Below are 15,524 nucleotides of genomic sequence, written 5' to 3' on the forward strand. Positions count from 1 at the left end.
TATCTGCCCAACGATATTCCTGTGGTATTCTATATATCACCTTTTTCTTGTGTCTGCTTATATGCTTCTGTATCTATACTCTCTCACGGGAGACCGTCCAAGTCTCTCACCAGGGAGACCGCTTCTGGTCTCTCTTGCTTCCCCTCAACACTACCTTACCTTCTGTGACGGAATAAACAACAAGCTAACAGAACTTCGTAGTCGGCAATATCCACAAGTATGATATGCCCTACACACTGATATAATCCAAGTAAACATAATTTACTCAAGCATTTGTATCATTAAGTATTTCTGTTTCGTCATGTGTGGTATTCATACTTTTAGTAATGCCCTCTTAAAGCCGTCTAGTCTGGCATAGTTTGAACATTAACGAAAATACCCCCAAAGAGTGACAGCTAATTAATCAAAATTTACATTATTTCTCCATTGCTATTACGCTGTTTAGAACATTTTTGATTATGTATTCTATAGTTAGTGTTCGTCTTTAAGGGTAGTCCCCAAACTTATTCCTAAAAATTTCAAGGTAACATATTTGAACCTAAAGGGGTGCTGCTTGCATTATTATATACTTTTTTTAACTTTATGGACCGTCTTTAAATTTGTCCTGTAAATTATTTTGGTTAGTATGATTTAAATGAACTTTTGTGCGGGTATTAAAGGCTAATGTGGCGTTTTCGCGTGGTTCAAAAATTTAAAAAATTATATTCTCTGACTGTGTATTTCAATATTTTGTTTTACATTTTTGTTTTGCTGGTGTTCTTGTAGTAAAGAGACAAATTTATTTTGCAATACCATTTAAACTATAGTATTCAATATTGACTGATAGCCTAAAAGGTATAAAACTAACAAATAGACAAAAAAAAACTTCAAAAACCAATTAACATACTTTTTATACCTTGATAATCGTAAATATTGGTTAAAATACTCGGATAAATAACGAAAAAAAATTAACACTTAAGCCACCGTTCACCTTAGGTGACAGGTTACCTGTTGCTTATATTTTAGCTATTTATTATCTGGCAGTTTTGATCATACTTAAGCATGACTTTATGTGAAAGCTTCCCAATGGCGTGGAAATGTCTTTCAAGATTCACAGCATACAGGAGGTTATTTACAAATGCAAGGTGCCAATGCAAAACAAATAGCATTAATGGAACCATTCTGTTTCATCGAACACTTTTCACCGGCCCTGTCGTACCAAATAAAGCTGACCAGTCGGATGTTAGAAAACTGGACATTTCAAAGATTCCAGACATAAAAGACTTTGTGTCTTCCGAAGTGGAAGTGAAACATGTACCTTTAGAAGCAGATGACCCCCCTCCTTATCTACAGGAAGCAGTTTTTTCCGAGCACCCCTTCGGAAAGACGGTCTATTTTGAGGCTTACGGCTGCCAGATGAACGTGAATGACGCCGAGTATGCTTGGGCCGTCTTGCAAAATGCGGGTTACAAAAAGACAGATGTCAGCGAAGAGGTGATTTTATTTCGTTTTTGTAAGGGTTTGTTTCTGTGATAGCATTAACTTCTATTTGCACAGCTGTAAATTAATACCATCAAAGCTGACATGGCCTAATTTTTTTTTGTTGACTCAAGTTCAAGTGTCTTGTACTATTTTTTTTTTCAGCAAATAAAATGTTGGCAAATGTTAATGTTCTGCAATTATTAAATTCTTATACAAAGTTTTTGTAAGAAACTTAGGTTAAAGTTATATTACGGTTGGATTAAAATAAGCTAGCTATAAATTAGATTTACCACGTGGAACTTTTCTCTCACTTTTTCATGATCCTTGTAACATCAAATATTGCCATTTTTTCACCAAATATATAATTTTTTAAAAATTGTAACACTCAGGGAGTAAAAATGTGTAAACTCTTCATTATTTAACCTAACATCTGAGCTTCATTATTTAACCTCAGTATTTTTTTTTTCTAATAGGCTGATGTCGTATTGTTGGTCACTTGTTCTATTCGCGAAAAGGCAGAACAGAAAATTTGGGCTCGTCTGCGGCAGCTTAAAAAACTTAAGAAAAGGAAAAGGTTTTATGGATACCCAAAGATTGGGGTTCTCGGTAAGTTGTTATTCTAGAATGCTATCCACGCCTACAAATGTTTTGTAGCTATTTTAATAAAAATATACAAGAAGAACACGCAGTAAAAAAATTTATTTAGGGTGTATGGCTGAGCGCCTAAAGAAAGAACTCGTCGAAAAAGAAAAAGCTGTCGATGTAGTGGCAGGTCCTGATGCGTACAGGTATTATTTCTGGTATTTTTTATTGTGTAGTTATTGTTCGGCAATCAGCATATAATTTTTAAATAACGTATTTACAATAAACATTTTCTGTTCGGTTATTTAAATAACCACACTATCACTTAACATTTTTTGAGGATTTTAGAGTCAAGAATTCTATCTCTGCATTTTAGTTTTGTTATGACTTAAATCAATAACTTGACTAGAATTAATCATTTTACTTGAATTAGGTCTTTTGAAAAAATGACTTGACTTGGTGTAATAATGATGTGACGTGTGCAACTAATGACTTGAACTAAAACGTGACTTGTCGTTTATTCAAAAATACTTGACTTTGTCTCAAGTCGATTTTCTAATGACTTGACTGGGACTTAAGTCATTTCAAAAAACTTCTTGATAACACTGCATATTAATTGATGTTTTTTTACTATTAATGCGATCCACCTACTTACTTAAACTGCGTGTGTCAATGTTTAAGAATGTAACTTTTGTTAATGTTTATCTTGCATTGGTTTCTACATGCAATAATGTTTTAACTTTGTACTTCAAAACCATTTAAAATTGTTATTATACATTTCCTAACAAACCTTTACTAAATACATCTTTACAACTTATCACAGGGATCTACCCAGATTACTGGAACATGCTACGAGTGAACCAACGACTGCTATTAACGTTATGCTTTCTGTGGATGAAACTTACGCTGACATTATGCCTGTGCGCTTTGACGAAAAATCTAAATCTGCCTTTGTGTAAGTATCAATGTTTTTGCTAATCTTCTTATTTAAAAAAGATGCTATGTTGCTGTTCTCCAAAAACTTTGTGCAAGGTATGCCATAATGTGCAATAGTGCTGGAACATTTAATCCCAAGCCTTAAATTTGTTGGATAATTTCTGTCTACTTTTTTCTATTAACTTTTGAACTACTTGCAGAATGTAACCACCAACTAAATTGTGTATTACTAGGAATAGAAAATAAACCAATATATATTATATATCGGTCTACCGATAATACCGGCCAATATTTTGCTCCTGCCGATATACCTATATATATCAATATCGGTAAAGTTTGGCTGATACTTTATGAAAACATGATGTAATATTTTCTAAATAACAAAGTTTCAATTTTTTTGTTTTAAATTTTCCTGAAAACAAGGTTTCTATTTTTTAGCAAATTTTTTTTTACTTAGCATCATGCTAAGCTAATATAAAAAATAACAGTTTATTAAATAAGTATAGGTAGATAAAGTGAAATATTATTTGGATTTTATTTTAAATTAATTTAAATGTTCGCTATGTTTCAGGTAAAACAAATCAATATCGGCACCGGATAACAAAAAAAAATCGGATATCAGTATCAGCCCATAAATATCGGCCAATCTCTACTCCCTAAAGCAGGGGTTTCCAACCTGGAGGCCCATGAGCATTATTCAAGGGGGCCATGAAAAAAACAAAAGAACATATTTTTTTAATTTATCAATAATTGATTCAGTCTACTCAACTATAGCAAAAGAAATAAATTTTGATATATAAATGTACCATCATGTTTACTGTGTGTTGTTTTTATATCATTTTATCATTCTAACTACCTGTTACTTTATAAACCATTTTTTTAATTTAACTGACGTTTTTAATTTTTTTACAAGTTTGAAAAAAATAGGGGGGCAATTGATTTCTCAATATTTTCAAAGTGGTTACGGTGTAACAAAATGGTTGGAAACCCCTGGCTTGAAGGCTCCAAAAGTTTTAATCAACTAAAGGTGTCTAAAAAATTTCTGTAGTTCTGCCAAAGGCAACCCTTCGTACATTTTAATGTTAGCTTTGTAAACCAGCAATCAATTAATTAAATTTTCACCAGGTCGATTATGCGGGGGTGCGACAACATGTGCAGCTACTGCATCGTTCCATTCACTAGAGGGCGCGAGAGAAGCAGGCCTGTGAGTTCAATTGTTGACGAAATAAAAAAGCTCTCCGACCAGGTGAATATGCACTGTTTATTGTTGGGGATCAGTTCCAAATCGTATGAAAGAGCAGCTGAAGAATCAAATGGTCATACTTGGAATAATTTACCACTTTCTTTCAAAATGTATCACGTTTCATATTATATGTAGTTCAGATACTCCTTTAAACTGCCCAAGATACGTTTTCTCTCATACCGCCCCTTTTTCCAGGTTATTAGGATAAAATTAGCTTTAGGTTTAAGAAGATTGGTATACCTCCAGTTGTCAACCTACTATTTCTTTAATTTTATCTTACAGCGTAGAAATCGCTGCATTGATTCGCGAATTATTGCCGAAATTCTTATATTTATATGGTATCTCCTATCATGGTAGTTATTCAGATCCCCGTTTATTAAGTTCATTATATTTTGTTGTTGCGATACTAAAGGTCTGGTTTCAACAAGGTTATAAAAAGTGGAATTTACAATTCCAGGGTATCAAGCAAGTCACTTTACTCGGCCAGAACGTAAACAGTTACAGGGATTTGTCAGAAGAGCAACATTCAACCGGAACTTCCGATCAAGCGACAAATCTAAGCGAAGGTACTTTAACAGATTTGCCGTCAAGTTGAAAAGAAGACCGAATGAATTTAACAGTAACAGTGCATTTTAATAATGAATTGCAAAGCCAAAAAATGTCGATACTCGGGTAAATCGACATCATCTTGATTATTAAGACGTTTTAATACGAGCTTGTATCATCTTCAGTTAATGTGACTGAGAAGTAATTCAAGCATCACTTATAAAAGGTGGGCGCAATTGTTATCAGTCTGAGTTTCTATAGTTGGCCACATTATCTGGCCACTTTAAAGCTCCTTAAATACTCATTATTCCAACTGGTATCCGGTTTTCGGCTAAGTTTCAATAATTTATCATTCATCCCTTAAACCACAGGTTTTAAGACGATTTACAAACCCAAGATGGGTGGGCTTAGGTTTGCTGACCTTCTGGAGCGAGTTTCGGGAGTTGACCCCGAAATGCGCGTTCGATTCACCTCACCCCACCCCAAGGACTTCCCCGACGAGGTGAGTGTGCAGGAGTTTTTAATTTTTTGTTAAATTTTCGATTTTTTTAATACAATTTTTTTTCTCGACGGGAAATTTATTTTTAAAACATTGCGAAAAAAATTTTAACTAAAATAATGATAGTCTCTTTTGCGGAATATTTTGATAAAAAAATTTGAAAGCGAAACGACTGTTTTTTTTTGTGCAAAATATAACCATTTAAGTGTTTCTTTATGGGCTTCTGTTGAGAATATGAATTATTGTATATTTTTCCCAACTTGTTTTGAATGGTTTCCTTGCTCTATTTCGTTATTAGTGTTTCCGTAATTGGTAAAAACTGAAAAATTTAATTTTTTAAGCATTTTCGCTATACATTTTGCCCCTTGTAAATTGTCTACAACAAGAAAACAATCTTCAAAAATCACCTTTGGTGTAGAAAGTGGCGTCTCATATTTACCCTTGCATTTCAGGTCCTTGAGTTAATTGCAGATCGCAAAAACATTTGCAAGCACATTCACTTGCCAGCGCAAAGCGGAAGTACAAGAATACTGGAAGCTATGCGACGAGGGTTTGGTGCTATATATATATATACTGTAGATTGTGATTTAATTGTGAATATTTTATTAAAGCTCGTAGTACAATATATGGAAACACAGAGAAATGCAGGTACACCATATACCTCGTAATCGAGTTTTCCGTATATTGTACTACGAGCTTTCGGTCATTCACCCTGACGAAGGCGACTTGCATAGGTTGCCGAAACGTTGGTTAAGAATTACAATTACCAGAGGAGCTGTTTTTGACTAATATTACTCCTGGTATCAACAGTATATATAGTGAATATTTTTCTTGATATTGTGGATGTCCGGTAATTGACATTTTAATCCGATGTCTATTTCAAGTTTTGGACTAAAACTATCGCGATCCGATACCAAATGACGTCATGACTATGCTTAAATGGGCAGTTTAATAAAATTGAAAAGTTCAAAAGTATTTTTTCGGGGTTATCAGAAGAAAATTTGCTCGAATTTGTTTCCAGTTGATGACCTATTATTTTTTTAGTAATTCTACCTTATAGTTAAAATTTAGTGCGTTGTATCACAAATGTAAAAAAAAAATCACAATTATTTGGTATCTGATTGACGCCGATGCCAACCTAGTGTCGGACGCTCATCGATACTACCACTTGGCATTGGGCATCGGTTCCGATCCGATATTAATGGACATTTCTAGTTGTCAATATCACCCAAGTTAACAAAAGTCCCTGGGCAGCTACAACCAGAGTTCAATTACATTAATTCAGTTCAATTGCAATTACGATTACTCCCTTAAATGTTGCAATTACATTAAAATTAGGAAATGCCTTTCGGCATGGCATAGACCACACATACTACAGCCAAGCCAACGGCCATGTGTTTAAAAATTATTGTCTCATCACTTTCAAAAAATATACAACGTGGAACATTATTGTTACTTCAATTTTCTCAATTTCAATGTATTTAGCCTAAATTTTAGCAAATTAGAATTACAATTACAATTACAATTACACAGAATAAAACTGCCTAAATTACATTGCAATACCACTTAATTTAAAAGCTGTAATTAATAACATCAACTACAATTCAAAATTGCAATTCATCCAACTCTGGCTACAACAAGCGCGCAAGCAAACCGCTTGGAATACGATTTTCACAAAATCGCTTCCCAATCAACGCAAACGCACCCTCACGCAGGCACACACGCGACGACTACCTGCGCCTCGTGCAGCACGCGCGCTCAATCATTCCCGCACTCAGCCTCTCAACTGACGTCATAACTGGCTTCTGCTCGGAAACGGAGTCGGAACATCGCGAGACGCTCGAACTAATGGAGACGGTCAAGTACAACCTGGCCTTTCTGTTCAAGTACAGCATGAGGAAGGTAAAGAATTGCGTTTGTATGATAATGTTGAAATTAGGTTGGAAAAAAACTTTTGAAGTTATGACAATGTATTTTATTTCACAAAAACTTCCAAAAATGAAATTTGACAGGCAAGCGACTACGGGCATTCAAACGAATAGGAATTTCATCTTTCTCAAACGAGTAGGGTTTGATGCGAATAACAAAGCCGATTTATCAACGCAATATTTCCAGTAGCAAGTCATGTTTTATAACGAAATTAAAACAAGGAAAGGGCTTTTTCCAATTTTTAGATCAGGAAATGACTTCTATCGATGGAAGTACTCGAGAGTCAAAAGCCTCTTCATCAACCTATGAATTAATATCCTTGAACTTAGAGTTTAAAGAGACACGAGTTAAAGAATACATGAAAATAATTGCTAACATATCATTACTATGGAACTCGTCCGGGGGGCTTCGAAGTCGGACTCGGAACTCGACGGAGTCGTTTTGTTTTGCTTGAGTCGGACTCGAGACTCGAGTAAGACTACGGATAACTATCAGAGTCCTGAGACCGACGTGCGCATGCGCAGTAGCGAAAAACTGATATTCTGTTAATTGTAAATTCCGCATAGCACCTGATCAAATACTTTCCACCATGTATTGTAAGTGATTGAAATATATGACACCCCTATAAGTGGATTGCTTAATATCCACGTTATTTTAGTTTCGTATATTGGCGGAGCTAAGTCAGAGCCGGACTCGAAACTCGGGGAAATCGCACATTGGGCCGGAGTCAGGTTTGGGAGTCTGACTCGGGTTATTTTTAACCCACTGCGCCTACTTCAAACTATAAATCACCTTAGTCTGCCATGAAGAAGAACGAGATTCGTATTTCACCTCGCCCTATATTCCCCCTAATGTTATTTTCCCTTTTATTCAGAAAACCCACGCATATCACAAGATGACGGACACGGTGTCGGAGCAGGACAAAATTAGGCGACTTGCCGAGATTACTGAGGTGTACCAACGAAACTTGGTCGAAGCAAACCACAAGTACTTTGACCAAGTGCAGCTCGTGCTCGTTGAAAAGGTAGGAGCTTAGTTTTTTCAATTGTTACTTTGACTTCGGGTAACTTAAGTAGTAAAAAAATGTCAGCAATGTAGAAGACGAATGGTATTAGCAGTGTTTTCAACATGTTGTTTTGAAAAAAGTCCAATTTAAATCATGTTCAACAACTGACAAGTTAAGTCAATCGCAATCACCTAAAGTCCAATTGAAGTCATTTTTTAAGTTAATCCTAGTTCAAGTCAAGTCATTCGTAAAACAACTTAAGTCTTTTTCAGTAAACGACAAAGTCTCGCTATTTTGTTTTCTATTTCTAATACTTTATTTCCAGGAGTTGGATAAAACCCCTGGCGTATTGATGGGCCGAAGCGACGGATTCATAAAGGTCTACATCAGCGACGACCGGATACCAGCGTCCGATGGCTCATCCGATCTGGTGACACCGAAACCGGGGGATTATGTGGCTGCACAGGTCGGGATAATTTGTTTTCTTTTTTCTTTATTTGTTACCGAGAGAGGCATTCTCTGTCGTTTGGAGAAAAAACCTAAGGTTATTTAAAGGCTTATCTATGCACAACTTTATTCAAATACTTTTTGACTACCCTGTTATTTTTTTAAATGCGTTTCAAAACCCCTTGATTAATTTTACGTATTTCTTCTACAGTTATCGTCATACAAGCCAAATTCCTTCAAGGCGAAGTCGCTCCATGTCAGTTCTCTCAACGATTTTTGTTCGACTGATCAACCTAGCTGATAGTTAATTGCTTTCATCGATTTGCGACAAATATACGTTCTTTTCGTGCTTTGGTTTCCTGTTACTTGTCTAAATTGAGTAACAGCGGTGAAGTAGCCTACTGTTATTTACAAATTAGGCGTGAATCTGCAGGAACCATATTGAGTATTTGATAATATCGGATCAAAGGATAGCAGTGATGATACTTCATTTGGATAAATGACTTTACTTGGACTTTAAGTGTGTCCATAATGGCTTAAAGTTATGTCTCCATAAATGAAATTAAGTGTTTATTTTAAATATTTTTAAAAAAAAATTGTATTAATCATCCAATTGGTAGACTTGCACTAAAATTACTTAACTGGGCATTTTGGGGGCAATGGATGACGTCGACTGGTACTTGTCTTGCTAATTTTTGCAGACTGGTACTAAATCATTTCAAGATGACTTGTTACAGCACTAGAAAATAGTAGGAGCCTAACGAAGGAGTTTCATAAGGTGAAGCAAGCTTTGGACTAATAAGGTGCAAACGTAATATTCATAAAGGTTTTAAATCTATTAATTTGCGTTGTTTGGACGCATAGGCGTAGCCTGAGGGGCCATGACCCCATAAAAATTGATTAGTATTTTACTCTTAATAATTTGTTTTGTAGCATGTCACACATTCAATTGGTATGTACAGTTACGTCACAAACGATGTAGTTACAATTACGTTTGCCATACAATAATGTAGTTTTACTACTTTCAAACAGTTTTTGCTCTTTGACTGTTTTTTGAGTATTAGTCAGTTTGGAACGCACGACTATTTACCGACTAAGATATTTTGTGTTTATTGTGCAATTTACGCTGTAACGGCTTATGCCCCAGATTTATTGTCCACTCGCACCAAAGTGTAAATGCTAAATGTCTTGTTCCGCGATTATCTCGGCGGTCAGCATTCGATTGTCTGTGGCTATACTTAAGGCCGCTATCCGCTTGTTAACTAACTTCTTCTCAGTTATCGTCTTGCTGTTCGCAACCTTTGATATTTGCAAGTAGCATCTATACTATATGCTAACTTGTCCGCCTTCTATAATAACTGGTTGTTCGCTTATCAGATAATACAATTCTAATAACCTATATGTCTTGTGGTTGGCTAACGAGTTATTCGCACTCAACCTTCGAGTCAACTTTAAATCGAGAGTCAGAAACTTTAACTATTAAACTCGCGCCCCACAAGTTGCTGCTCGAAACGGTTTGCTAGCATTTGTTATGTGTGTTCTTACAGTTTATTTTCATTAGAATGTAAGTGGCAAAGATTTCTGTGAATAATTTCGGGAGATTTCTTGTAATGCTAACAAAAGTTGAATAAAGTAGTAAAACTACATCTATCAAATCAAACCGACATCATTTTGTAATATAATAAGTTTCCTTCATTCTTGTGCACGCTTATAAAAAGCACAGGTTAAGTCAAGTAATTTGTTCAAGTGACCCAAGTTAAATCAAGTCAATTACTTAACTTGTGGGATATCCCCGAACTTCTTACAAAGCTGCACGATTATCAACCAATACGGCCGTTAAAAACAACTTCCCAATTTTTTTTCCCACTAAATTACATTTTGCGTAAAAAAAGCTATATAAAGATATGAGGCTAATTTATTTATTTCAAATCGGGATTATCCACAAATGTGTATTTTTTATTGGAACCGGTTTTTATTTTTTTAAATTTCAGTAAAAAATAGTAAAAATTGCTGACACCCCGCGACGCATTTCACCAACCGTTGTGGTAACACGGTGTCCTTGTGGCGTTGAAACTTTTTGGAACAAATTTTCGTAAATTTTCGATTCCAACCTGAAGTCGGTAAAATGGCATCGTCGCTTTCTCTATTGGTAAGTAAAAAAAATCATTTGCTGCTTTTGTACATGGTAAACGACATGAACTACCATATAGGATGATAAACGAAGTACAACCACATTAAATGCGTTCGTTTGAGGCAGGTTTAGAATCCTATATCAACGAAAATTATTTGGGTTAGCGTTTGGGTAGGTTAGGCAATATTTCTACATAAAAAAACAAAATAATACTTGACCCACCCTCACCCAAATATTGTGTGTTGCTAATTGTTTCAGCGCTGTCACTGTAGTCCAGCGCCAAAAAACATCATAGTGAAACTACATTTGAAAGTTCATGTTTTAATATAGAAATCCGATTCACACAGCACATAAAAAACTAAACCTTTCTGATTTGCTTTAAATTTAGGAATTTATTTGTTTGTTTGCTGTAATATTGCTATTACCCACAAACCAATCTGGAAAGTATGGCAGATCTCCACAAGATCTAGCTGGTTAAAAAAACAGGCGTTGGTCTAGAATCCGGCGCTCTTTCACTATTGTACGTGAAAAGTTATGCAAAAAAAAATAATAATAATACAGCATACCACAACGCACATTGTTTGGGTTAGGGTGCGGGTTAGCGTTTGGGTGAGGGTGGGTCAAGTAATACTATGTTTATTATTCATAATAACTTGACCCACCCTCAACCAAGCGCTAACCCGCACCCTACCCCAAACAATGTGCGTTGTGGTATGCGGCATTTAAAGAAATTTTTTTTTTTATTAATTTTTACGTACGATAGTGAAAGAGCGCCTAGAATCCAACCACAATTAATATATCAATGCACAATATTTGGGTTAGGGTGCGAGTTTGGGTGTGGGTGGGTCAAGTATTATCATATTCATTATTTAATAATAATGCTTGACCAACCCTAACCCATATAATTGTGGTAGGATTCTAGACCAGCGCCAAAAACCAAAAAAAAAATTGTTAGTGCACTTGCCATACATTCCAGAGCTAATCATAAGGAGCCATTTGCTTCTGGATTATAAATTTTTTGATTTGTTTAGCTTCGACGAAGTCTTGCCACAAGTTCAATTCAAGCCAATCTGGTGCGAACTCCTATTCCGACATTTGGTCTCACCGGAAACTACGCCCAGGCACTTTACTCGGCTGCGGTGAAAAGCAAAACGAAGGATAATGTCGCCACGGATTTAGTGACTCTCGGAACTTTGCTTAAGAATGAGAAGGTCTTCGATTACATGAACGACCCATTCGTTCCTAGCCAGAAAAAGCTTAGTAAGTTGAACAATACTAAACAACTAAATTGAAGCCCATACACAGGGTTGCCATGAAGTCTTTTAAATGTCATAGATTAACTTCGAATTGATTTGCATATTTGAAAAAGCTTTTAAATTTATTTTTCTCAGCCTAAGTTATGTGAAATAGGGTTTCTCTCCGGGAATGTTTCGACGGGAAATTCCCGGGATTTCCCGCGAATTAACAATCCTGAATCCTGGGAAATTTTTTTTATAATCCCGGGTATTCGGCATCCTAGCAAAACTTTAAAAATATTGCAGTTTTTGACTAATATAAATAAAAAAATAGTACCAACCATGTTAACGTCGTTGCCTGATTTGTTTTATTTGCGCTTACCAGCGGAAAAACCTAATTAAATTTATTCTAACAAAAAAATATGTCATGCATGCACAAATAACGGTCCTGACTCATATTAGAGAAGGTCTGGCGCTCCTTCAGTTATGAACGTACAAATTAATAAAAAAAATGGTCTTTAACCGCTTACCACAACTTACCGCTTACCACAACGCAAATTATTTGGGTTAGAATGCGGGTTAGCGTTTGGGTAAGGGTGGGTCAAGGGTTATTATTAATAATAAACATAATAATACTTGACACACCCTCACCCAAACGCTAACCTGTGGTATGCGGTATTTCTTTCTTTTGTTTTTTTTGCATAACTTTCCACGTACATAAGTGAAAGAACGCCCATAATGAGCTTAATTAAATGTTTGGAGCTAAAATAAAAAAATACAAACCTCAAAATGACGTAATTTTATGTATAATTTTTTCGTCGGCATCCCGGGATTTCCCGGGAAGTTTCATTTTTTTTTGTGAAAAAATCCGGGAAAAAGAGGAACCCCAATGTGAAATATCCTGTAGTTAGTAAAACAAATTTTTAGCTATTTCCTATCGTGTTGAACATGGTATTTCAACTCTTATGTTGTTTAAATTATATTCAAAACATTTCTAAAGGTGATCAAGTTTTCCGTCTTTTAAAATTCTGTGAGTGTTTTAAAAAATTACATATTTAATATTTTATACTTAAGATTGACAAAATGCTGCCTACTGATATTCAATTAACCTTGAATACATAATGCCCACTTTCTTTTTAAAAGACTTAAAGTAATAAAAACCAAAAGGCTTAAGTACAAAAATATATTGTCCCTAAAGTAAATCCCTCGATTAGATTTGAATAAAACTGTGTCCTAAAATATATAATCCATAGATCAATTTAGTTATAAACAAGTCGTTATGTTTAGTAAATCTTTTTTTACTTGTTTTTAGCAATTTTAAAAGAAGTTGCAAGCAAAGGTGGAATGACCGCTACTGTGGTAAACTTCTTTGGTAGGTTTTTTCATTTGTTTCTATTATAATATTACCTCTAAGTGTCTCAAACAATTAATAATTGCAATTCTTAATTATCACCTTGCAACGTTGTCAAAATATTTCTTTGGAAAGGATGGCCTACAAGTTAAAATGCACAAGATACAAATACCATTAGTTGGAAAAATTTAGTTGGTTGATCATTTTAACATAATTAGATGATTTTAAGTTTGTGTTTTAGTATTTAGATGTCCTACAAACCACAACATCGGCTTGAGTATTTTCTTTAAATTTTGTTTTTGTTTGGCAAAATAATAGCAGGGTTGCTACAAATTTCCTTCAATCTTTCTTTCAAAACGATTTTAAACATCTTTTATTTGAATGGCGTATTTAAAAGTGAATAAAATATATATTTCTTCATGTGTATCTTGATTTTTTTTATTTCCTACCTAAAATATGCTTGTGGAAAGTTCCGTAGTAAAACATTTTTTTCTTTTTGTTGTTGTGTTGACTGTTGACCATTGCAATTTACAATTATACTTTTTCGTTATTAAATTTATTTGTGGCAATCCTATGTAAAATCCTGAATGCACATTTTCCAGCGAGACACATTTTTAGGATCAAGCTCTTTCGAACAGCAAACTTTTTGTTATTGTGTTGACCTTTTGTAATTTGCAACCATACTGTTTTGTTAAGAAATTGATTTTTGGCAATCCTTCCGTAATGCCGTAATTGCACATTTTTAGCAACAAACTCTTTTCAACAGCTTCACTTACTAAAACCTTCCTGCATTTTAACAGGAGTTTTAGCCGAGAACCATCGCCTCAACTTGGTCAGTGACATCAGCAAGATCTTCGCTCGGCTAATGTCAGCAGAAAGAGGGGAAGTCCCGGCCACGGTGACTACTGCCCAGCCACTGGACGCCAAACAGAAAAAAGAGGTCGAGGCCTCACTGGCCAAGTTTGTGAAGAGCAACGAAAAAGTTCAGCTCAGTGAAAAGGTGAGTTGTTTAGTGAATTTTTCACTGTCATATATTTGACATAACACACGAACTGTTATTTTTTGGTTTGCTGTAATTTTTGTGCACCCCAATTTTTATGTTTTTTGGTTTTTTTATTATTTCTATGGTGGTTATTTTTTCAAGGTGTATCTTTTTAGTTGATGAAAATCATATAACATGATTTTTTAGACAGATAATGAATTACAAGCTCGTATCGAAACGTCTTTTTCAAGATGATGTCAATCTACTCGACCTTTTTGGCTTTGAAATTCATTTATCAAGATTCATGTTTTTTTAATTTGGTAATTCTCTTAAATGCAGTATATACCTAGTGGTGTGCTTGTTTTTAGTGTTTCACCGCAAATTTTAATTTATTGCATTTTTTTTTTAACTTTTCTTAGTCTGGTTTCTGAGCTGCAGACACTGATGACTTGATGTATTTTTTCACAAATGTTCTTCCAGAATTTTGTCATTTCACACAACTGTTATGGCCGATTTAGACCCAAAGTCTGTATTATCCCAGCACATTTTTCAACACTTTTATTCTCCACAGGTCGATTCTTCAATCCTTGGTGGGATGATCGTAGACATTGGTGACGAATACACTGACATGAAGTACATTGACATGTCTACCGCAAGCAAGATTAAAGTCTACCTTGACCTTATCAAGCAGCCGGTTTAAACTGGTTTTAACCGGTTGTGAGAGGGCGGTTAAACATCTTTGAACCGCCCCTTTTTTTGTTTGTTGGCTAGTTTATTTACATTTGTCCGGTCGTGTCAAAATTTTAATGCGAGCTATATCCGTTCGTCGAATGCGTTCAATAAAAGTTAATATTCGTATGGCCAAAATAAGCATTGTGGTTGTGTGTTGGTTATTAGACTGAGTTTTTTAAAATAACTCTGAAGCTAAAATCAGGGCTGTGGAGTCGGTTAAACCCAAAAAAAATAAAGTACAGTCTCCAGCCAAACAGATTGACTCTTGGAGTCCACTCGAAAAAATAAGTCTGGCCTAATAAGAATATCAAAGCCCATACAGAAGAAGGTATTATTTTGGATGTTTCGAATAACTTTTTATTCATTTTCAACATAACTATTGAATAAAGAGTTATTCGAAACGTCCAAAATGATACCTACTTCTGTATGGGCTTTGATATTCTT

General features: G+C 35.1%; 2 protein-coding genes across 2 annotated transcripts; both read left to right on the forward strand.

Moving 5' to 3' along the window:
- The first annotated feature begins 852 nt into the window (after positions 1-852).
- Positions 853-8,996, forward strand: LOC146138768 (mitochondrial tRNA methylthiotransferase CDK5RAP1-like). Its single transcript, XM_083393324.1, has 12 exons — positions 853-1,473; positions 1,935-2,067; positions 2,168-2,249; positions 2,867-2,998; positions 4,105-4,225; positions 4,680-4,788; positions 5,140-5,270; positions 5,720-5,817; positions 6,983-7,169; positions 8,071-8,220; positions 8,528-8,668; positions 8,861-8,996. Exons 1-12 carry the CDS (start codon positions 1,042-1,044, stop codon positions 8,948-8,950), a joined length of 1,806 nt encoding a protein of 601 aa, XP_083249450.1. The 5' UTR covers positions 853-1,041; the 3' UTR covers positions 8,951-8,996.
- A 1,696-nt stretch (positions 8,997-10,692) lies between these two features.
- Positions 10,693-15,212, forward strand: LOC146138769 (ATP synthase subunit O, mitochondrial-like). Its single transcript, XM_083393980.1, has 5 exons — positions 10,693-10,798; positions 11,812-12,040; positions 13,328-13,387; positions 14,167-14,366; positions 14,920-15,212. Exons 1-5 carry the CDS (start codon positions 10,775-10,777, stop codon positions 15,046-15,048), a joined length of 642 nt encoding a protein of 213 aa, XP_083250106.1. The 5' UTR covers positions 10,693-10,774; the 3' UTR covers positions 15,049-15,212.
- The last annotated feature ends 312 nt before the right edge of the window (positions 15,213-15,524 follow it).

The sequence above is a fragment of the Ascidiella aspersa genome, chromosome 7 (genome assembly GCF_963924565.1).
Source record: "Ascidiella aspersa chromosome 7, kaAscAspe10.2, whole genome shotgun sequence".
NCBI classification, from domain to species: domain Eukaryota; kingdom Metazoa; phylum Chordata; class Ascidiacea; order Phlebobranchia; family Ascidiidae; genus Ascidiella; species Ascidiella aspersa.